Source organism: Desarmillaria tabescens (assembly GCF_030435595.1).
Source record: "Desarmillaria tabescens strain CCBAS 213 chromosome Unknown EV420scaffold_17, whole genome shotgun sequence".
NCBI lineage: Eukaryota > Fungi > Basidiomycota > Agaricomycetes > Agaricales > Physalacriaceae > Desarmillaria > Desarmillaria tabescens.
Genome location: NW_026848316.1, coordinates 823,084 through 843,925, shown reverse-complemented (window position 1 = coordinate 843,925; position 20,842 = coordinate 823,084). Strand labels below are relative to the sequence as shown.

Here is a 20,842-nt window from a genome sequence, read left to right as displayed (position 1 = left end):
CTTTGAAAGGAGCATCTTGAGCACCACAGATATATGCTTTCAATTCCTTTTCGTTTCAACGCAGCCACAAAGCAGCGATCCAGGATGAGAACGCAATTCCTCGTTCAGCTTGAGGAACGATGAATGATAGAGATCTGTGGCAGAATGAGTGAGTGTCACGTATATTTATACCCTCAGAAATCCGAGCTCACCGGTAAGGGCAAAGGCTTCACGGAATTCTGCTTCTTCATCCTCCGAACTCCAATACCGAAGAACCTCAAGAGCCGCGCAGCCTTCAACCCTAACATTCATCGCTCATATCAGCGCCACGTAGTCCTCGTACATCTCCGATTCTCGCAATAGGCGTGCTCGAGTGCCATTATGGAACATTTGAAGGGTAGTCGGTACAGATGATCATGATGGAAAGTTTTGAGCGGTGATTTCCGTTTTCGGTACGGATCACGTGATATACCTAAATTGAAATCTGGATTTCCTGGTTCTTTGCTGGCCACCACCATCGCCGCCGCCACCCGAATGCTCATGAAGCAGTTGCAAGTACCCAAGCGCTCGGTAATGCCGGTTGAGCAATAAAAATGGGTGACCAATCTTACAAACGCGACGCGGCTTACTGACGAACCGCCTTAGACAATTGTTGGACATTAACGTTATTGAGGCAAACGTAAATTTATGTTAACCTAATACTCCTGTGAAAGTCAAAATCTTGCTCAGTATGTTATCCTGTTTACACAGATGAACCTTGCACTGAACTTATCTAGGTTCCATAGTTATACAGCAGAAAAGCACACGTTTCGATTACCCACGCGCGCCTTTGCCTATTCGCTTTTGAAGTCGTACCACATAGAAGAACCTTCTGAGTGGCGGTGGCTGCATACCACGATGCAAGAACATATTCTGCCTAGCCCAATATCATATTAATGGGTCCCGCCATCTTCATTCTCCAATCCCCTAGCTTAGCGTATCCGTAGTGTCACCAAAATGGCAGGTCCACATACTTTCTGTCCAAAGTGAAATGGATCGTTCTCCTTGTGGTGTTTCACATATTCGCCAATGTCACTCGACGTCACTATGAACGGAAGAGGATTGAATTCGATAGCAAGTCACGCGTACCCGGTCTTCCTTCTTTGTAGCTGTTTACTTTGCTATATAAAAGTCAGAAGGTAATAGGATTCCAAGAAGCGTCGATCATGGCCGTCAACTATCTACCACCAGGACCTGTCTGCCTATTCTACGCCATTCTTCCCATCGCCATTCCATGCGCCGCTTTTTGCATTCTTCAGAATGCATTTGGTCTCAGTCTTCCGTTATGGCAATCCTTGGCCGTTCCTCTGTTCTTACATCTCCTCTTTGGCCTATCTCGCAGCTGGTTCAAGAACCTTGCCATTCGCAGGGAGGCCGCTGCACAGGGTGCTCTCATCGTGCCGAGCCTTCAGGAAAGCAGTATCTCAATCATGCGACGTATCGTGCATAGTGTCAAGGATGGATACCCGGGTATGTGATAATTTACGCTCTGGAGAGCGTTGTTTGTTAACGTAGATGTTATCAGATGAAGCATTTCATGAGTGGAGTGAGAAATACGGAAGCACCTTCTCTTTCACCGTGTTTTCTGATACACGTGTAAGTAATCTGACATTCGGTCGGTTGTACTCCGTTTTGATGACGGGATGTTACACAAGGTCATTACAATCGAGCCAGAGCATGTCAAGGTATGTGTTGACACATGTCAGGGTTTATACCTTATCCTCACTCTCACCTGTAGGCTATCCTGTCGACTCAGTTCCCAAAATTTGAGAAAGGTCCGGCGACCACTAACCCATTGTCAAGTTTTTAATGAAATTTATTAAAGGTTCCTTTTCCTTCACCGCTACACAGTCTCTGCTTGGCGAAGGCATTTTCAATGTAGACGGTAAGAAGCTTACGGGATATATGAAGTCATTCATTAATTCACGATAGGTGATATGTGGAAGTGAGCCTAGCGCCGGCACTCTGCACATAATACCTTCTGATCCTGACCTCATGTCAGGTTTCATCGGACAATGACAAGACCTCTCTTCAACAAAAATCGAATTTCAGATTTCGACAACTTCGAGAGACATGCTGTCAGCACGATAGCTCTGATCAAAGCCAGACTGAGAGAGGGTTATCCGGTCGATTTTCAGGTCAGCTTGCCCTTTACGATTACTTGCAGCCATCATCTCATGACGAAACCTAGGATGTTGTCGCTCGCTTCACTCTGGACTCCGCCACCGACTACCTGTTTGGAAAAGACGTTAATTCGATATCCGCAGGTCTTCCTTACCCAGCTGGATCTGGCAATGGTCGCTTCATTGATCACCCATCAAATGCTTTTGTGAAGGCGTTTGCGAAGGCACGGGAACAGATTGTGGTTCGCTTCCACAGAGGGCCGTTCTGGCCACTTTGTGAATTCTGGGCAGATGAAGTAAAGCCACTGAGACAGGTCGTCAATGATTTCATCCAGCCGACGCTCGTCGAAGCACTCGATAGGAAGGCCAAAGGTGTCAAGCTTGGTAAGGATTTCGAGAGCATGTCTCTATTAGACTGCCTTGTGGAAAGCACCGATGGTAATTGTGTCTGCCTCGGGTTGATGTGCGGTTCAGCCAAAAATATCCACAGATATGAAGCTCATTCGAGATGAACTTGTTAATATCTTGGCAGCTGGTAGAGATTCGGTTAGTCTCTCGAAGTTTTTTTTCCATTCCAAGGAAACTCAATTATTAGTTAGATCGCATGTCTGCTAACTTTCGCTGTGTATATGATGTGTGAACATCCAGACATGGCTGTTCGCTTACGATCGGAGATTCTAGAAAAAGTTGGTACTCAGAGACCTTGCGAGGACATCCGTGGAATGCAATACTTACGGGCATTTCTCGATGGTACGACATTTGAATGGTTCGTCATATTGTGCTGACTTCTTTCGTTTTAGAGACCTTACGGCTGTATCCACCGGTGTACGTGAACTTGCTTCCTCCAGCATAAGCAACTAAACCCGTCGGCGTTCAGCCCAGTAAACGCTCGGTATGGCGTTCTTTCCGGGTACGTGTTAACAAGACTCATCCACACCTAGTTCGTCGAAGGTTGCAACCACCATTCCTAATCAAGGGCGTGCACCGTACTATGTTCCAAAGGACACAGGGTTAATGCTTCGTTCCAATTACCTTGACATCACTAGTAAACGCTTACTCCAGGGTAATAAATTCTGTTTTCTTGATGCATCGCCGAACGGACTTGTGGGGACCGGACGGTAGGTGAAAATGCTGTTGTCGTTTTTGCCAACTCTGACCCTTCCCCTAGCTCTTGAGTTTGACCCTGACCGATTTCTTGATGGCCGCCTGCACAAGTATCTAACACCTAATCCGTACATATTTGTTCCCTTCGGCGCAGGCCAGAGGACCTGCCTTGGTCAACAGGTAAGGATGAACGTTTCTCAGGCCGCGTTCAAGGAGCACTCAAGTCTTCATGCTAGTTTGCCTACAATGAAGCATCATACTACCTCATTCGACTACTGCAAAAATTTTCTTCTTTCAGTCTAGCCTTAGACGTTCAGCCTGCTGAGGGTATCCCGCCAAAGACTTGGACCAGAGCTCCGGGGACGACCAAAGGTAGGGATAAAATCATGCTCGGGACGCATGTGTTGCTGTATGCCAAGGTATGATTCAATGTTAGAATGCGGTCTTGAGTTGACCTTGTAGCCTAGGGTGGTCTGTGGGTTAGGATGGAAGAAGCGAAGGACGAGACTACGATGTAACTACTACCGACTGAATGTCTCTGTTCTGTACGATAAGTTTATGCACGAATGTCTCAGATTCGGGAAAACGTTTGTGCAAAGAATTGGTTTGGATGATGAAATCGTCCGGAAGCGATACAATATGACCGAAGACGAGGCATGAACGTGAGCTGTCCCAGTACATAATTTCTGACTTATGATTTTTGGCCAGAAAAGTACGACATAACCGGAGCAAAAGCGAGCCAGCACTTCAAATTAAGTAGTTACAGACCTCATGGGCTAGTAGATAATGCCGCTATGACTACTATTTCTTCTCACAATGAGCAATCGAGGTCGGTAAAGTAGTTTACTTCTAGTATTTACCTGAGGCGACATTGTGACGTAGGTTAGATTATATTTTTTTGTTTCTTGAAATTTGGAAATTATAGACCGAACGATATATAGTGATTACGCGGATTTATTTTTAAATTCTACGAGCTAAAATTCAAGAACGTCAATAACTTTCAAAGGGATAAAGGGAAACGGGTCTCATTCAATGGTCACGTGGTGGTGTATGCAAAGTCGGCCCGGGACCTCGGGACTCAGTCTGCAACCACTTACAACTTGATGCCAGACCCAACATTGGCAGCAATCTTGACAGTTGGATCCCTTTCATGGTGTCTGTGATATATTTGGTGTTTAGAAGGTACATCTCTCACCTCTAGGTCCTTAAGGACTAGCCATCTGAAGAACTGCCAATCTAGGGAATCAATGCGTCGGGAGTGATTTCTACAACCGCCAGCCTTGAGTAACTACAGAATACAACTTCCTGCGTATGCGCAGTGGTATCTATACTTTTTATTTGCTTATTCATATCTTATCTTATTGATGCGTGTAGATACATGTCGTGGAGATGGCGCCATCTGACCTCAACTTCACAATTATTGTCTCCTTCCACTAATAACAGGCGGAATTCGAGTTGATTCGAGCGAGGAGATGAAACAAGGCGAACCACAAGCGTTGCAAGCACATTTATTCCTCGCATAAACCTGTATCATGATGTGTCTGAGTGCGCTTCACTTTGTTTGAGGCGGAATCTGGGAAGCAGACTTTCGTTATCTCTGATTCAAATTTGGCTTCGAACCCGGGATCTCTTTGAAGAGCCCGGAAACAGCCTCGCACCATCTTCGAAGTCTACCACCACGACCAGCATGCCAGTTCAAGCCGACGTTCCGCCCTACTCGCCTCCGCCTGTTACGCAGGAAGAATGTACGTCTTTCGATCTTCTGGATAGCAATGACACCCCAATCAAATACTTTCTGCCAGTGGAATACGCTGATCTGCCAGTCATCGACCTGGAGTCTAAGGAAGACCAGGTGGAGAAACTGCGTGAAGCCTTGATAACGCACGGGTTTTTCTACGTCGTTGGACATGGATTCTCCCCTTCAGAGGTTAGTCTCAACCTCAAATACATACCATCCATTCAGCTCATATTGCGTACTACGTGCAGAAGCAGAGAATCTTCAGTATCGCTGACGTTGCTTTTACTGGCGTCAGCGACGAGGAAAAGCGTCAATACGAAGGATCCATGGAGAAGACAGGTTCCTTCCAGGGATACAAACTTCGTCAATACTGGGTGAATCGCCATTTAATTAGACATTTATTCAATCCTTATCTCTCTGCAGCACATTGATAACGGTGTACGGGACCAAGTAGAGATTTACAACAGTGAGTCTGGTCGGCCGAATTCTTGTCGACTTTAATTTCCAGTCGTTACTCAGTGAATCGTGATTTGACAAAGCGGCGGCATCCTGAGGCCTTACGTCCATACCTTCCTGAGATCGAGGCATTTGGGAAACACAATCACTTCAACGTTCTGCACCCCATTCTGCGGTTCGAAGATTTTAATTCGTCTAACTGCTCATGTTATTGACCTGATTACAGGCTTTTCGCACGGAGCCTAGGTCTCCCAGAAAACGCTCTTGTGGATATCCATAATTACCCCGCGGTCGGAGAAACTTATGGTAAGAACGCTTCCTTTTTACATACACCACAATCATTTATGTTTGTGATCCAGTTAGGTTCATGAAATAGTTAGGCCTTCCTTGGTAATTTAACTTCCAAGCTTACTGACATGTAATCCGCGCAAGTTATCCACGACCTGCTGAAGACGAAGAGAAGGTGAACAATGTCTGGCTGAAGGGACATACTGGTGCGTTCAACCTCACATTCACTAGAATGCAAGCGATGTGAGACGTTAATAGATTTTGGTACGATGACCATCCTATACAGCCAGCCTGTGTCGGCGTTGCAGATCCTTACTCGAGATGGACAATGGAAATGGGTCCGACATGTTGACGACGCGCTTGTACCTCTCTTTTATCTCCCAACTCTGGTTTTGACAAAACTGATGCCCTCTAAAGGTCATCAACGCAGGAGACATGCTTGAGTTCTTCTCTGGCGGGCTGTATCGCGCGACGATACATCGGTACGTACAAACCGTGAATTGGGCGTCACTTATTGACTGGTCAGTAAGGGTCGTCCAACCACCCAAGGATCAGCGACAATACACTCGTCTAGGTGTGTTCTATTTCTGCAAGCCGGACGACAGTACGAAGCTCCTGCCTTTGGTTGATAATCCGATTAATCCCCAATTTAACGAATCGAACGTGCCTACCGTGGAGGAGTGGCGAAAGCAAAGAACGGCATCATACGGGCGGACCGCTTTAAAGAAAGCCGAGGAGAATGGGGTCGAGGAAGAGATTATCAGTGGTGTCGTAGTTAAACATTACAGCTGATGCTATGGGATATTGGCAGCTACAATCAGCCTAGTGTTTACGTAGTTCGGTTTTAATCTCATATTCTGTAAATGCAAAAAACCACCGCTCCAAGAGCAGTACGCCTAAATGTGATGGAAACTGTTTCTCACTATAAAAGGTCGGGATGTTGAAAGAATTGAAGACGTATAGCTAAATTATACAACTGTTGTTACGCCTCAGATTAATTGTAATGCTTGACCACAACACCGTTAATAACTTCTTCCTCGATTCTCTCCTCTCCTTCCGCCGTCTTGAGTTGGCTATTCCCGTATGCTGCTGTCCTTCCCTTGCGCCATTCTTCCATCGTGGGAGCGTCCGCATCCACGAATCGACGGACTTTGGGAGCAACTAACGGGAGGAGCTTCACATTGTCGTCTGGCATGGAAAAATAGAATACTCCAAGACGGGTGTATCCCCGTTGGTCTTTGGGAGGTTGGAAGACACTACACGACGAGTCAGACAAGGAATCTCTCGGTAAGAATAAAGATATACCGATGAATTGTCGCACGATATGCCCCTCCCGACAAGAACTCGAGAGCGTCGCCAGCATTTATCACCTGTTTTTCATCAGCGACGAAAAATTAGCTTCAAGGGTAGACATGCCAACGCGTTCTCCAAGTGTTTAACCCACTTCCATTCCCCCGAGGATGTGAGCATCTGTAACGCCGCCACGGGCTGGCTGTACAGGATGGTGATCGAACCGATATCTAAAAAAGTATCAGTTGCAATCAGTTGAAGTTCGGCACTGGGCGAACCAGTATGTCCCTTGGTCCAGACACCATTCGTCTTTTCCTCATCCCCGGCAGAGTGGGGATAACTAAAAACAAATCAGTGTATGAGGGAAGGGGTATAGGAGGGAAGTTATTGAACTATTTCATGAACCGTACTGGGGAATGAAGAGATCGTCGGCAAACGGGATGAACGCGGGACAAACGCCTCACCATAACTCTCCCCCACAGAGGAATACCCGTGTAAATTTACAAGTGCATCTTCTGGAAGGCCCAGACCCAATGCAAGAAGCCTTAGTTGGCAAGTAAGTCAGACACCAAATGAAGAGAGAAAAGGATGCGGAACCGTAAAATGGGATGAAGAACGTTAAGATGATTGTGTCGTGCAAATGCTTCGATTTCGGCGAGATGAGGACGTGTGGCTTCGGGATGCTGTCGTTTCGTGGTATCTCGATTTACTGGAATACCTAGAGTAAGCCGACAGAAATATATAGACATAGAAACTCACTGCTGTAGATCTCAACTTCATCTCGTACCCCGTTATCAATGTGCTTCCAAGGTTCTAATTTAAAAAGCAAGACGTGAGTGCTGATTCACCTACCCAAAACTTCCGAAGTTTGTATCCTTGGTAGGATCCGGTCTGCTGTATCTTCCCTTCGTACTGCCGTTTTTCGTCGTCGCTAACACTGGCAAATGGAATGTCAGCAATATCAAAGATTCGCTGATTCTGATGAGTACACGTTTCAATAAGCAAGACGATTAGTCTGGAAGGATGAACATACATCAATAGGCGATAGTCCGTGCCCAACGATGTAAAAGAATCCATGGGTTTCCATGGCCTCGCGTACTTCATCTGGACGCGGCGACTTGGATAGATCAATGATCGGGAGGTCGGCATAGTCCACTACGAGAGATAAGTGAGATTCAACTGGTATGATATGCACATACACGGCTCCTTGGTAGTCTGTGGCGGGGAATAATGGTTGATTGTCATGGTGGGAGATAAGAACATCTGTGTTGCGAGAATGGCGCGATAAGCCCTCGTGAAAGAGAAGCTGAGAATTTCAGGATTCTCAGATTTGTGAAGATCCGGTCCTCTTTAATTCTCTCCTACAATATCATTGGATCCGTCCAAGCCCGTTATTTAGTGCAGCGGAGACTTCATATTGTTTACACTCCCGACGTTACTTATAACTTGATGGCACCCGACATTAAACATCTAAAAATTAAATGCAAAAATTGAGGTAGATCAGGCAGATATGACGGTCGAGTACTGAGTCATGAGATACTGCTATAAACAGCGGCCCGGATTGGGCCCGGAAGCGAGAGTCGGAAAGTGTTACAGTGTTACAGTTAAAGAACCGCCAACGCTATCTAAAGCTAAGAGTAAACTCCCGACGGGCCGAATTAGCAACTAAGAGTAACTAAGAGAGTAGGTATGAGTAGAAGAAAAGGGTTAAAAACAAATTGCATGAAATCCAGCGAGTCCGTCATCAACCAAGGGATCCGGATTCCTACCCAAAACAGCAATCCCACGTGGTAAAAAGCGCACGGGCCATCAACAAGCTAAGTGCTGGGGCGGGAACGGCGCAGACAGCGAGCGCAGGCAAGGCAGCCTGAAATGCCTCAGCAGAAGCATCGGAAACGCGATTGGCCAGTGAAGGACCAGGCGGAAGAGGAGAGAGTATGGGATTTATGGTTGGATGCAAACCGTTGGCTGTGGATGTCGTTGGGTTACCGCATGTCGATGTCGATACAAATTTGTAGGGATCATGACGGTGAAGTGGAATAGATGGAGAGTTTCGCGTAGTCTCCAGAGGATGAAAGTACAATTGGCATGAAGATGAGCCAGCAGATGAAAGTGAATGGTAGAAGGTGAAAATTTGTTGGGGTTGTGGTTGTTGTTATGCATGACCCATGGACTATCGACAACTACGATAGGGTCGCAAAGCCTCGTAGTGCCGGAGCAACAGTGAATTTGGACCGGGGCGGGTCGATGATGATGGTTGTTGTTGTTGTTGTTGTTATTAGTCGCTTGTTGGCACGCATCGCTCACACCTGGCACACGTCATGCATTCGTCTGTCTGGCAGAATTTGGGCGGAGTATAAGCGAAGGGTACGTCCGGCTCCATTGAAAAAGAATAACAACACCGTAGCCATCGACTTACCGTCCTTTTTGTCCCCTATCTTATCGTCTTGACCGTTCCCCTTGATACGCGTACCTTTACTTGCAATGAGCTACCGAGGTAGATTAGTTTGCGCTTATTTACCTGAGCTGTATCAGCAGAGGTGGCCAATAAATCCGGTTTTCCCGTTTTCTAGTAGCTATTCAATATGTTACCTTATGGAGCTGGGAGCTCTGACATTGGAGGATGCGTGAGTCAAGTGAAAGTCGAGAACAATCAGAAATCTAGAAATGAGATGGAGCGGCGAAGGTTTGGATGAAGCGCAGAAAGTCAACGGAAAGTTGCGAACCACGACGCCACGACGCGTAAAGGTCACGTGCGATAATGCTGTCCGGCCCGAAGACGCCGGACGCGACGGAGGTTCTTTAAGTTTCAGAATTTTACTATACCTTAGTGCTCAGATCAATTAGATAGTCGGCAGGCCTGATAGTCAAAACAATTCCTGAGGTAGACAGAAACCGAGGATGCTGATAAATTTGGGTCATAATCCACTGCACTTTATGTTTTTGACAGCCTTTTGAACTACGGATACCTCTCATTAGTTATAATGCCTGTTCACAACCCCCGCGACAACTTCCTCTTCAAACCCCTCGTCCCCATCTATCTTATTTAGTGGGGTTTTCCCATACGCTATGGTTCTCCCTTTTCGCCACTCTTCCATGGTCGGCACGTCCACATCCACAAACCGTCGACTCGGTGTTTTGGTGTCAATCAATGGAAGGAGTTTCACGTTATCATCTGGCATAGAGAAATAGAATACTCCGAGACGTGAGCACCCCTTCTGGTCCATGGGAGGTTGAACGACACTGGTGGCTGGTCAATACTCAGGTGTCAAGACACAGTCCATCGACGTACCGATGAATTGTAGAGCGATAAACCTCTCCCGACAGAAACTCGAGCGCATCTCCAGCATTGATGACCTATTTCAGTGATCAGCAATAAAATCATCTTACGGTGTGTAGTATACTCGCCAGCGCGTTCTCGATATGCTTTACCCATTTCCACTCCCCCGAGGGTGTAAGGATCTGCAACGCCGACACAGGCTGACTGTACAGGATGGTTATTGAACCAAAGTCTACAGGCACTAGTCAGATGTAACCGTAATATGGCACTAGATGTACCGGTGTGCCCTTTAAGCCAAACATTCTTCGTCTTTTTGTTGTCCTCCGCGGAGTGGGGGTAACTTAAATCCAATCAGCGAGCTTGCAGACGACATACGGGACGCGACGCAACTACTTCATAAACCTCACTAATTCATATGCTGAACGATCCGTGGGCATTCAAGAAATAGAATTCTTACAAAATGTTTCCCCGACAGAGGAGTATCCGTGAATATCCACGAGGGCATTTTCTGGAAGGCCTAAACCTAGCGCGAGGAGTCTGCGTTATGAAATAAGAAAGATGGGCAATGTGAAAAATGGGAATCCAACCGCAGAATGGGATGAAGAACATTGAAGTGATTATGCCTCATAAATGCTTCGATCTCGTCGAGATACGGGCGCAGACCATCGGGGTGCGGTCGCATGGTGACATCCCGGTGAACTGAAAGATTTCAAATGAGCATACTGCGAACAACAACCAACCAATCTTACTGTTGTAATGCTCGATTTGGTCTTTCACACCGTTGTCGATGTGCTATGAAAGTCAACTCTAATTCCCCAAAAGTCCAAACGTAGACATGGCTTGACACACCCAGTACTGCCGGAGTTTATACCCCTGGTAGGTCCCTGTCTGTATGATTTTCGCCTCGTACTGCTGCTTTTCGCTGTCACCGACAACAGTGAACGGAATATCAGCAATATCAAAGATTCGCTGGTTCTACCGGACGACGGCAGTTAGTGAGGTATAGAAATACCTAGAAGAGACCACGCACCTCGGCAAGGGATAGACCATGCCCAACTACATAGAAAAATCCATATGTCTGCATAGCTTCACGCACTTCTTCGGGACGCGGGTTCTTGGATAGGTCAATTATCGGAAGGTCCGCATAGTCCACTGCAGGATGTAAGTACTTTTTGATTAGTATATTGTGTACGTACATGACTCTTTGGTAGCGGGCGGCGGAACATAGTGTTTAACTTGAATGGTCATCGTGGTGGCACCTCGGGGGGATAAGAGAACTCGTGAGAGAGGAATGCGACTATAAGTATTCACGATTCTGTGAAAGCGTGGAGTGTTCCGAAGGACCGCCAGAAAGATTGATGCTTCCTGCTCCGCGTGTTTCTCCTCCCCGAAATCAGTCCTGAAGGTCGTTTTGATTGTCCATGTTCCTTGTACGTAACGCTCATATATGAAAGCTCAGAATGTTAGTGTTTTGGGTGACGTTGGATTGTCAAGCTTGGTGTTAATCGTAGTCGCTCCCATTCCGTCCAAGAATCGGACCTCCGTTAAGGATCTTCAAAAAGCCGTTTAGCACCATATGACGCGTCACGCTCTTGCCATGACTCATGAGGTTCAATCGCTGTGCCAACCACTGGCCACTGATATAGAGCGGCAAGGGAACCAATAGACGGCATCATTCAGCGGTATCTGGCATGAGAAAGCACGGGTCGTAAAGTGGAGACCCAGATAACGTACAGATAGTAAAATAAGGAAGAACACTCTAGGAAAGATGAAAACCAGCATCGAAATTCCACGCTTACGTGAACGAGACAAATATATGATCATGAGCGAACCCACCGTTAAGGCAACAAAAGATGCCGAGTGGCTATTCATAACGTCGTCCCATCTTTGGCTTCTTCCATTCTGACCCACAATCCACCCTGGCAGAGAAAGTCAAACCAAGATTTTCATATATAAAGATCTCCAAAAATTTTACCTTGGCGTATATTGTGATGGTTATACCGAACATAATTTTGTCCCTGCCTTTAGTCGTCCCGGGTGTTGGGGTCCAGCTTGCCGGAGGTATGCCTTCCGCAGGTTGCGCATCCCGAGCAAGGCTGAACGACGAGAAATTCTGTAAGAGTCGGATGAGGTAGTAGGAAGCCTCGTTATATGCAAACTGACGAGTAACACTAAGATTCCATAAGTCGCCGAAGAAGAACGTCCTCACCTGTTGACCTCGGCAAATTCTAGGACTCGCATTGAAAGGTAGAAATATGTAAGGGTTAGGAGTTAGATATTTCTGCAACCGGCTATCGAGGAACCGATCCGGGTCAAATTCGAGGGCTGGAGGTCTGAGTTAGGATTGTATAAGTGGAAGGATATCATATATCCTACCATCTGGTCCCCACAGATCTGTACGCCGGTGCATCAGAAACACAGAGTAGGTCAGCCTGTTATAGCACAATGAGAGGTGTATCTAGTATCAAAAGACTGGAATAAGAGAATACTAACAGCGTATCTCGTGGGACATAGTAAGGTGGGCGCCCCTTGTTTGGAAGGGTAGTTGAAACCGCGGATACCCTATTACACAAACCAGCTATAAGAAGCATCAAAGAGGTGCGACGATATATCTTACCGCCCGTTTTCTGGGCTATAGACGGATGTTAGCGACTTCCAAATTTCAAAATGGCCAGTTGACATACACAGTTGCATACAGCCGCAAGGTTTCTAGATAATTCTGTCAGCGAAGACTTGAATGCGTATATAATGGACTACTGCACCATTGAGAAAGGCTCGTAAATACTTCATGTCACGAATGTCCTCGTATGTCGGTCGTCTATTGCCAACTTTTCCGAAAATTTCGGACCGTAAACGAGTAACCATGTCTGGATGCTCACACATCATATACACTGCCATAGTTAGGAGAGAAGCGGTCTGCATGAGTAGGCTCAATGAGTTAATATTTGAAAGAGCCAACCGAAGAGCTTACCGAGTCTCTACCAGCCACCAAAACATTGACAAGTTCGTCCTGAACAACTTTAGGGTCTACAAGCACGTCGAAATTAGCGAAGCACAGTTTCAAATATGAAGCGAGCGGTGTTTACCATCGGCTTCTTCTACGAGACGATCCAACAAAGTCATGTTGTCGAGCTTCTTCTCAGACCCGACTGACTTTATACCTTAAGTCTTTCTCTCGTGCCCTTCAGAGAGCAGTGGCTCGATGAAATCATCAAGGACTTTCCGCAGCGGCTTAACCTTATCTCGAAATATTTCGCGCAGAGGCCAAGAAGCCCCGCTCTTGACGCGAATCATGTTTTGCACTTGTGCCTCCGCAAACGCCTTGACGAACGCATTCGACGGATGATTGACGAAATGCAGATTATCCCCCAACGGCGATCCAGCTGGATAAGGAAGACCCGCAGATATGGAGTTGACATCTTTTCCTAACAGGAACTCCGTAGCAGAGTCTAACGTGAAACGAGCAACGACATCCTATGTACAATGTCAGACAGTGATTTTGAGGGAATAGCTGGCTCTGACCTGAAAATCGACTGGATAGCCCTCCCTCAATCTCGCTTTGATCTGGGTGATCGTACTAACGGCGTGTCTCTCGAAGTTGTCAAAATCGGAAATCCGCTCTTTGTTGAAGAATGGTCTTGTCATCGTCCGATGAAACCTAATCGGAAGACAATATGACAAACAGGCCCATAGTTTCAAGGCTGCGTCCAAAGCTCACTTCCACATTTCACCTGTCGGAGCCGAGTGAATAACAGCCTCGCGTACGCCATGAAAATCTCACCATCTGTACTAAACACGCCTACGCCGAAAAGAGCTTTCGTGGCGTTGAAAACAAAGGCACCTAGAGACCTTCGTCAATAACTTGATACCTCACTAGCGACAACAAACACCTTTTTCAAAGTCGCGAAACTGCGTCGCTAAGACGGCCTACGTATGTTGATGAGAGTGTAAGTAACTATCAAGGATAGCTTACCTTGATATGCTCTGGCTCGCTCGTAAAGACCTCGTGTGTCTGTTTCAGGAGGAAGTAAGAACAGGTTTCCAAAACCACTTACCCATTTGGAGGAAAGAGTACCGAACGAAAAGGTATTTCCGTATTGTTCGCTCCATTTCTGGAACACTTCGCCTAATGCCCTGTTCGTTAGTTGAAGCAACACGGAGGAAGACTCGAACGTACTGGGATATCCGTTCTTGAAGCTGTCCACAATGCGCCACATGATAGAAATACTGCTTTCCTGAACATAGGGCATAAGGATTGCACCTTGCGCAGCTGCGTCCCTGCGGATGGCGAAACCTATGTACCAGCCGTGCACCAGTCGAACGATAACCTGTGATACGAAAGGAAGTACGAAAACTGGCCACACAGGAATGCTGAAACCAGACTCCGTCAAGAAGTGCCGAAGTGCCCAGAGAGCCGAACAAGGCAGGACTACAACATAGAAAGCGAGATGAGATAAGTAGACAACTCCTGGAGGTAAGTAGCTGGTAGTCATAGTTGACAATGCCATCGAACTGAAGAGGAATATCATTCTTATATACATGCTGGAGGATAATCTTGATGACTTTATCTGTAAAACCTCGGGGGGTTGGTTCCGCTGCTGTGGATTTATCTGCACCCTGGATTCTGTTTAGAAAAGGCGCCTGGGCAGGCAAGGACTAAAGTCGCGCACCGTAGTTGATTAGATTAAAGTCGTCTGACTTTTCTTCGGCTGTCTGCAGTGAGACGAAGGACAGTACGAAGAAATCTTTGAACATAAGTACACTCAGTGGGGTCAAGACAGATAACTTTGCTGTATTCCTCCATCAGTACTTGCTTTCTCCCTGCTGGCGCCTACGTACATATTGACCCTCGTGGTGTCCATCGCCATTTTGGATAAGAGGGAATCATCCTTCATTTGTCCTATTAGACCTCGTGTCTGTGCTTCGTTAAAATGCCATCAGCCCGGTTTCCGAGTACGACAAAGCGCCAATTACTTTGCTCACACGATCGGCTATAGAACGACTGTTCGCGGATTAATTAAAGTCCTTGAGCTGATTCCTAGCTCTTACCTCAAGAGAAACCGGAATGATCTAAAGATCCATTTCATGTTTGATGAAAACATGGATGAAACAGACTGGACCCTGCTGTACTAAGATAAAAATTAGGCACAATATGCGAGAGAAAGCATAACATACTAAGTTCATGCACAATTTATGTATTCACCTGGAATGACCTACAAGCGAAGCTGTCTCGCAAGTATCCAAGCCACGCCCAGCCACTACGAACGGTTCCTCGATTAAGGCAATAGCCGCTGGCATTGCATATGCGAATGCCAAGGACCGCCGATTGAAAAAGGATGACCGCAACGATCACGTTGGCTCGGCGGCGTCGCGCTGCCTGGCCGCGTTCAAAGAGCTTCAACTTCCAGTCTGGGTATGTAATCATTTCGTCCAAGGCGATCTTGATTCTTGACTGGAAAGAGGCGTTGTACCAGCGTCTGACGCTTGGCACTACTAGCTGTACCAGTACAAGCGAGTCGTGGTCTCCATGTCGTCGCCTGTAGTGCGTAGTTCGAATCAGCGAATTCGCTTGCAGTTTTGCGGTACAGTTATTTACCGGTCAATGAAACAGCAAAACTGGATATTTACTGTAGGTTCCAATTGGTTGGGAATTTTGACTAGGTTTGAATGTAAGAATGTGTAATACTATACAACAATAAGATACAGTAAAAAAAAGATGCTCAAAGGTGCGAGTACAAGTCCGTTTTCACAGCATTATTGTGGCGTGGGTATTCTAGGCTATTTTGAGTCATTGAAACAGTCTGGCCCATATACCCAAACCTCATTAGTCAGCTACTCGGAATCGCTCGAGTGCTATAGAAAAGTGAGATCTCCTTTCCAGTCTCTCTCTGATATACAGCCTCAAAATCTTTGCAGATTTTTCTTGCACCTTTCCGAGGAGCACCAGGTAGTTTGACAAGCTCATTCTTGTATGCAATCATTTGCAATGACTGCCTTTTCCATTAGCTGGTCATGGCATTTGTGAGCAATCTGACACTTTTTCAAGTTTGATTTGGCATGTCCAGGCATAGTAAAAAATTGAACAAGAGGAGAAATAAAGTTTGGAGGCAGCAGGGCAATAATGGACGCATTGGACTGTCAGACTGTCCATCAAAGGTGATGGCTTGGCAGAACCGCACTTTTATTTATGCCCTAGACTCCTCAGATAATGGCCGCTTGGTCTCAAACCTGTCACACAGGTTCTTCAGAAGGTCATTAACATTATTGAGGCCTTTGTGGGTGATTACATTCAGATGGAGGACACACATTTCCAGGTCAGATTTTGAGTTCATGAGAAAATAGATATTTTTAGAACAGAAGCCTCAATTTCTCGGGAATATTATTCATGTCACATATGAAGAATCACTGCAGAACATGAAGATACAATACACATCAGCAATGTAATACAAGTTGATGATGAAGGATGAAGGGAGGGAGAGCAAGAGGCTAAGTGTTTCATTGAACCATGGTGTTGCAATGACCGGTAAATAACTGTACATCGGACCGTCACGCACGTGATCACTTCTTTCGGACCTTTTCCGATTCGGACTCGTTTTCGCTTTCGCATCGTGAACAGCAACTTGTATTCGGACTCGCAGTTCCATGTCCTTACTTATACCAAAACTACCTCTGTCCTCAGTGACAAACCATCATTCATTCGAATCAGAAAATTGTTACTCCCACAGCAGCCCAGCTTTTATCCATCTTGACCTCAAACTCGAGATGGCTGAGATCGTGCCAGAACGTGCAGTCCAAGGACAATAAGTACCTACCCTTCTCTGGTGTTATCATCTTGACTAGCACTAGGTCTTATCGTCCAAATTGCCAGTAAATATGCCGTAGACACGAAGGCCAGAAGTCGAACGAGCTAAGCTAGAGCGGAGTGAGATAATCACCACGCTTAGGATAAAAAGCTGCTTGTTCCAAACTGATCAAGAATGATGAACCTATATAGCCAGCCAGTATCAGTATTGCAGGTCCTTACTCAGTGGAAATGGGTCTGACATCTTGACGACGCACTTGTACCTCTCGTTTATTTCCCAACTCCCGTCCTTGACAAATCTAACGTCCTTTCAAAGATTATCAAAGCGGGAGACATGCTTGAGTTCTTCTCTGGCGGATTGTATCGCGTGACGATACATCGGTACGTACCTACCGTAAACTGAGGATCGCCTTATTGACCTGTGAATAAAGGTCGTCCAACCGCCCGAGGATCACTGGCAGCGTCAATGCAAGGTTCGTTTAGGCATATTATATTTCTGCAAGCCGGATGACAGTACAAAGCTCCTGCCTTTGGTTGATAATCCGATTAATCCCCGGTTTGATGAATCAAACGCGCCCACCGTGGAGGAGTATAGTTCGAATCCAATTTTATATCCTGTATCCGACAGGAAAATGGCCAGGTCAACTGGTCTGTCGACGTACAGGGTAATACCGTTTGATAATCTACCTCTAAGCTTGAATCACTGCTCAAAGAACAGTGCGACTAAAGGCAACGGTTATCGGTTTTCTCTAAGATTCAAGCCGTCGAAAGAGTGGAAAACGCGTTTCAATATATTATTATACAACTGTCGTTATGGCTTGAATTAGTTATAATGCTTGACCACAACACCATTAATAACTTCTTCCTCGATCCTCTCCTCTCCTTCCGCCTTCTTGAGTTCACTTTTCCCATATGCTGCCGTCCTTCCCTTGCGCCATTCTTCCATCGTGGGAGCGTCCGCATCCACGAATCGGCGAACTTTTGGATTAACCAATGGGAGGAGCTTCACATTATCGTCTGGCATGCAAAAATAAAATACGCCAAGACGAGTGTACCCTCGTTGGTCCTTGGGAGGTTGGACAACCCTACTCCGCGAGTTATAAAGGGGTCGACTCAGTACGAATAAAAACATACCGATGAATCGTCGCGCGATATACCCCTCCCGACAAGAATTCTAGAGCATCGCCGGCGTTGATGACCTATTTTCATCAGCAATGGAGAATCACCTTAAAGGAGAGGACGTGCCAATGCGTTCTCGACGTGTCTAACCCACTTCCATTCCCCCGAGGGCGTGAGTATCTGTAACGCCGACACGGGCTGGCTATATAGAATAGTGATCGAACCGAAATCTACAAAAATGTCAGTTGTAATCAGTTGAAGTTCGGCGCCGGGCATACCAGTGTGTCCCTTGAGCCAGACGCTCTTTGTCTTTCCCTCGTCCTCGGCAGAGTGAGGATAACTAAAAAGACAAATCAGTGTAGGGAGAGAGGGCCACGGCAGGGAAGGTCTCTAACTACAGTTATTTACCGGTCATTGCAACACCATGGTTCAATGAAACACTTAGCCTCTTGCTCTCCCTCCCTTCATCCTTCATCATCAACTTGTATTACATTGCTGATGTGTATTGTATCTTCATGTTCTGCAGTGATTCTTCATATGTGACATGAATAATATTCCCGAGAAATTGAGGCTTCTGTTCTAAAAATATCTATTTTCTCATGAACTCAAAATCTGACCTGGAAATGTGTGTCCTCCATCTGAATGTAATCACCCACAAAGGCCTCAATAATGTTAATGACCTTCTGAAGAACCTGTGTGACAGGTTTGAGACCAAGCGGCCATTATCTGAGGAGTCTAGGGCATAAATAAAAGTGCGGTTCTGCCAAGCCATCACCTTTGATGGACAGTCTGACAGTCCAATGCGTCCATTATTGCCCTGCTGCCTCCAAACTTTATTTCTCCTCTTGTTCAATTTTTTACTATGCCTGGACATGCCAAATCAAACTTGAAAAAGTGTCAGATTGCTCACAAATGCCATGACCAGCTAATGGAAAAGGCAGTCATTGCAAATGATTGCATACAAGAATGAGCTTGTCAAACTACCTGGTGCTCCTCGGAAAGGTGCAAGAAAAATCTGCAAAGATTTTGAGGCTGTATATCAGAGAGAGACTGGAAAGGAGATCTCACTTTTCTATAGCACTCGAGCGATTCCGAGTAGCTGACTAATGAGGTTTGGGTATATGGGCCAGACTGTTTCAATGACTCAAAATAGCCTAGAATACCCACGCCACAATAATGCTGTGAAAACGGACTTGTACTCGCACCTTTGAGCATCTTTTTTTTACTGTATCTTATTGTTGTATAGTATTACACATTCTTACATTCAAACCTAGTCAAAATTCCCAACCAATTGGAACCTACAGTAAATATCCAGTTTTGCTGTTTCATTGACCGGTAAATAACTGTATTTCATGAATCGCACTGGTAAATGAACAGATCGTCGGCGAACAGAATGGACGCAGGAGCAAAAGTCGCACCGTAAGTCTCCCCAACAGAGGAATACCCGTGTATATTTACAAGTGCACCTTCCGGAAGGCCGAGGCCTAGTGAAAGGAGACTTGGTTGGCAAGTAAGAAAGGCCCAAAATTAAGAGAGAATAATACGGAACCGTAAAATGGGATGAAGAACGTTCAGATGATTGTGTCGTGCAAATGCTTCGATTTCAGCGAGATGAGGACGTATGGTTTCGGGATGCTGTCGTTTCGAAATATCTCGATTAACTGGCAAAATCAGATAGCCTAAAGGAAATCCATAGGCATGAAAGCTTACTGTTGTAGAGCTCAACTTCATCTTGTACGCCGTTGTCAATGTGCTTCCAGAATTGGAATTTAAACAGCAAGATGTAAGTGCTGATTCACCTACCCAATACTTCCGAAGCTTATACCCTTGATAAGATCCGGTCTGCTGCATTTTCCCCTCATACTGCCGTTTTTCGTCGTTGCTAACGCTGGCGAATGGAATGTCGGCAATGTCAAAGATGCGCTGATTCTTATACAAGTTTCAATAAGTAAGATGATATGTTTGAAATACTAAACACACCTCAATGGGAGAAAGTCCGTGCCCAATGACATAGAAGAATCCATGGGTCTGCATCGCTTCGCGTACGTCATCTGGACGCGGCGACTTAGATAGGTCAATTATCGGGAGGTCAGCGTAGTCCACTGCCAGAGATAAGCGATATTCAATCGGTACAACAAACACATACACGGCTCTTGGGTAGTCGGTGGTGGGGAATAGTGGTTGATTGTCATGGTAGAAGATAAGAACATCGGTGATGTGAGAATGGCGCAATAAGTGTTTACAGCGTCGTGAGAGAAGCTGGGGAGTTAACTAATCCTATATTAGTACAGACTCACTCCTCTTTAATTTCTTCCCACCACGTTATAGGATCTATCCATGCTCGTTCCCTAGTTCGGCAAGAAGGCTCGCAGTACTTGTGACTTGACGCTGACACTCGCAGCTAGACATTCAAAACATACATGCAAAAGAATGAGCAATAGGTAGCTCAACCAAGTATGACATTTGAGTCATGAGATACTGCTGTACGGCACACTCTGCATATGCGAATCAAATTCCACGGCCCGGAAGTACAATGGAAACTGTTACCGCTGCTCAATAGGTTATGCTGTCGAGCTGCGTGCCCTTTGGCAGCAGACAAGAAAGAAATACAGGTGAGATCTGAG

General features: G+C 46.0%; 7 protein-coding genes across 7 annotated transcripts; 3 read left to right on the top strand and 4 right to left on the bottom strand.

Moving 5' to 3' along the window:
* The first annotated feature begins 877 nt into the window (after positions 1-877).
* On the top strand, positions 878-3,869 carry EV420DRAFT_370292 (cytochrome P450). Its single transcript, XM_060481883.1, has 17 exons — positions 878-1,488; positions 1,544-1,614; positions 1,674-1,703; positions 1,757-1,793; positions 1,844-1,903; positions 1,951-1,963; positions 2,021-2,156; positions 2,210-2,579; positions 2,632-2,687; positions 2,741-2,891; positions 2,942-2,966; positions 3,019-3,033; positions 3,083-3,151; positions 3,204-3,259; positions 3,310-3,425; positions 3,482-3,664; positions 3,713-3,869. The coding sequence occupies exons 1-17, from the start codon at positions 1,185-1,187 to the stop codon at positions 3,761-3,763; spliced, it is 1,743 nt and encodes a 580-aa protein (XP_060330942.1). The 5' UTR covers positions 878-1,184; the 3' UTR covers positions 3,764-3,869.
* An 877-nt stretch (positions 3,870-4,746) lies between these two features.
* On the top strand, positions 4,747-6,612 carry EV420DRAFT_370155 (uncharacterized protein). The gene is made up of 11 exons (XM_060481881.1): positions 4,747-4,990; positions 5,048-5,172; positions 5,232-5,357; positions 5,407-5,449; positions 5,503-5,614; positions 5,666-5,745; positions 5,799-5,814; positions 5,872-5,933; positions 5,986-6,089; positions 6,145-6,209; positions 6,258-6,612. The coding sequence occupies exons 1-11, from the start codon at positions 4,933-4,935 to the stop codon at positions 6,517-6,519; spliced, it is 1,053 nt and encodes a 350-aa protein (XP_060330941.1). The 5' UTR covers positions 4,747-4,932; the 3' UTR covers positions 6,520-6,612.
* A 1-nt stretch (position 6,613) lies between these two features.
* On the bottom strand, positions 6,614-8,675 carry EV420DRAFT_370160 (uncharacterized protein). The gene is made up of 12 exons (XM_060481882.1): positions 8,383-8,675; positions 8,217-8,323; positions 8,051-8,172; positions 7,870-7,995; positions 7,777-7,819; positions 7,615-7,726; positions 7,482-7,561; positions 7,411-7,426; positions 7,296-7,357; positions 7,144-7,247; positions 7,033-7,097; positions 6,614-6,983 (listed from the first exon to the last, which is right to left on the bottom strand). The coding sequence occupies exons 1-12, from the start codon at positions 8,388-8,390 to the stop codon at positions 6,722-6,724; spliced, it is 1,107 nt and encodes a 368-aa protein (XP_060330940.1). The 5' UTR covers positions 8,391-8,675; the 3' UTR covers positions 6,614-6,721.
* Positions 8,676-9,892: 1,217 nt separating this feature from the next.
* On the bottom strand, positions 9,893-11,607 carry EV420DRAFT_369927 (Clavaminate synthase-like protein). The gene is made up of 11 exons (XM_060481880.1): positions 11,494-11,607; positions 11,328-11,449; positions 11,147-11,272; positions 11,047-11,089; positions 10,885-10,996; positions 10,755-10,834; positions 10,688-10,703; positions 10,576-10,637; positions 10,426-10,529; positions 10,310-10,374; positions 9,893-10,260 (listed from the first exon to the last, which is right to left on the bottom strand). Exons 1-11 carry the CDS (start codon positions 11,543-11,545, stop codon positions 9,993-9,995), a joined length of 1,050 nt encoding a protein of 349 aa, XP_060330939.1. The 5' UTR covers positions 11,546-11,607; the 3' UTR covers positions 9,893-9,992.
* A 558-nt stretch (positions 11,608-12,165) lies between these two features.
* Positions 12,166-16,262, bottom strand: EV420DRAFT_1479882 (cytochrome P450; the record flags this gene model as incomplete). Its single annotated transcript, XM_060469612.1, has 23 exons — positions 12,166-12,216; positions 12,273-12,410; positions 12,507-12,622; positions 12,674-12,729; positions 12,791-12,859; positions 13,083-13,213; positions 13,269-13,324; positions 13,384-13,450; positions 13,535-13,771; positions 13,820-13,955; positions 14,016-14,028; positions 14,079-14,138; positions 14,188-14,224; positions 14,271-14,309; positions 14,353-14,423; positions 14,475-14,726; positions 14,968-15,042; positions 15,108-15,213; positions 15,347-15,367; positions 15,413-15,426; positions 15,515-15,834; positions 15,894-15,982; positions 16,227-16,262. The coding sequence occupies 23 exons, from the start codon at positions 16,260-16,262 to the stop codon at positions 12,166-12,168; spliced, it is 2,190 nt and encodes a 729-aa protein (XP_060330938.1).
* A 1,153-nt stretch (positions 16,263-17,415) lies between these two features.
* Positions 17,416-17,656, top strand: EV420DRAFT_1218688 (uncharacterized protein; the record flags this gene model as incomplete). Its single annotated transcript, XM_060466435.1, has 2 exons — positions 17,416-17,484; positions 17,531-17,656. Coding segments are annotated over 2 exons (195 nt in total), but the record flags the coding sequence as incomplete, so codon positions are not given.
* A 253-nt stretch (positions 17,657-17,909) lies between these two features.
* Positions 17,910-20,410, bottom strand: EV420DRAFT_1681164 (Clavaminate synthase-like protein; the record flags this gene model as incomplete). The annotated part of the gene is made up of 10 exons (XM_060479217.1): positions 17,910-18,184; positions 18,234-18,298; positions 18,345-18,448; positions 18,497-18,558; positions 19,618-19,702; positions 19,763-19,879; positions 19,929-19,971; positions 20,022-20,147; positions 20,199-20,320; positions 20,365-20,410. 10 exons carry the CDS (start codon positions 20,408-20,410, stop codon positions 17,923-17,925), a joined length of 1,032 nt encoding a protein of 343 aa, XP_060330936.1. The 3' UTR covers positions 17,910-17,922.
* Between the last annotated feature and the right edge of the window lie 432 nt (positions 20,411-20,842).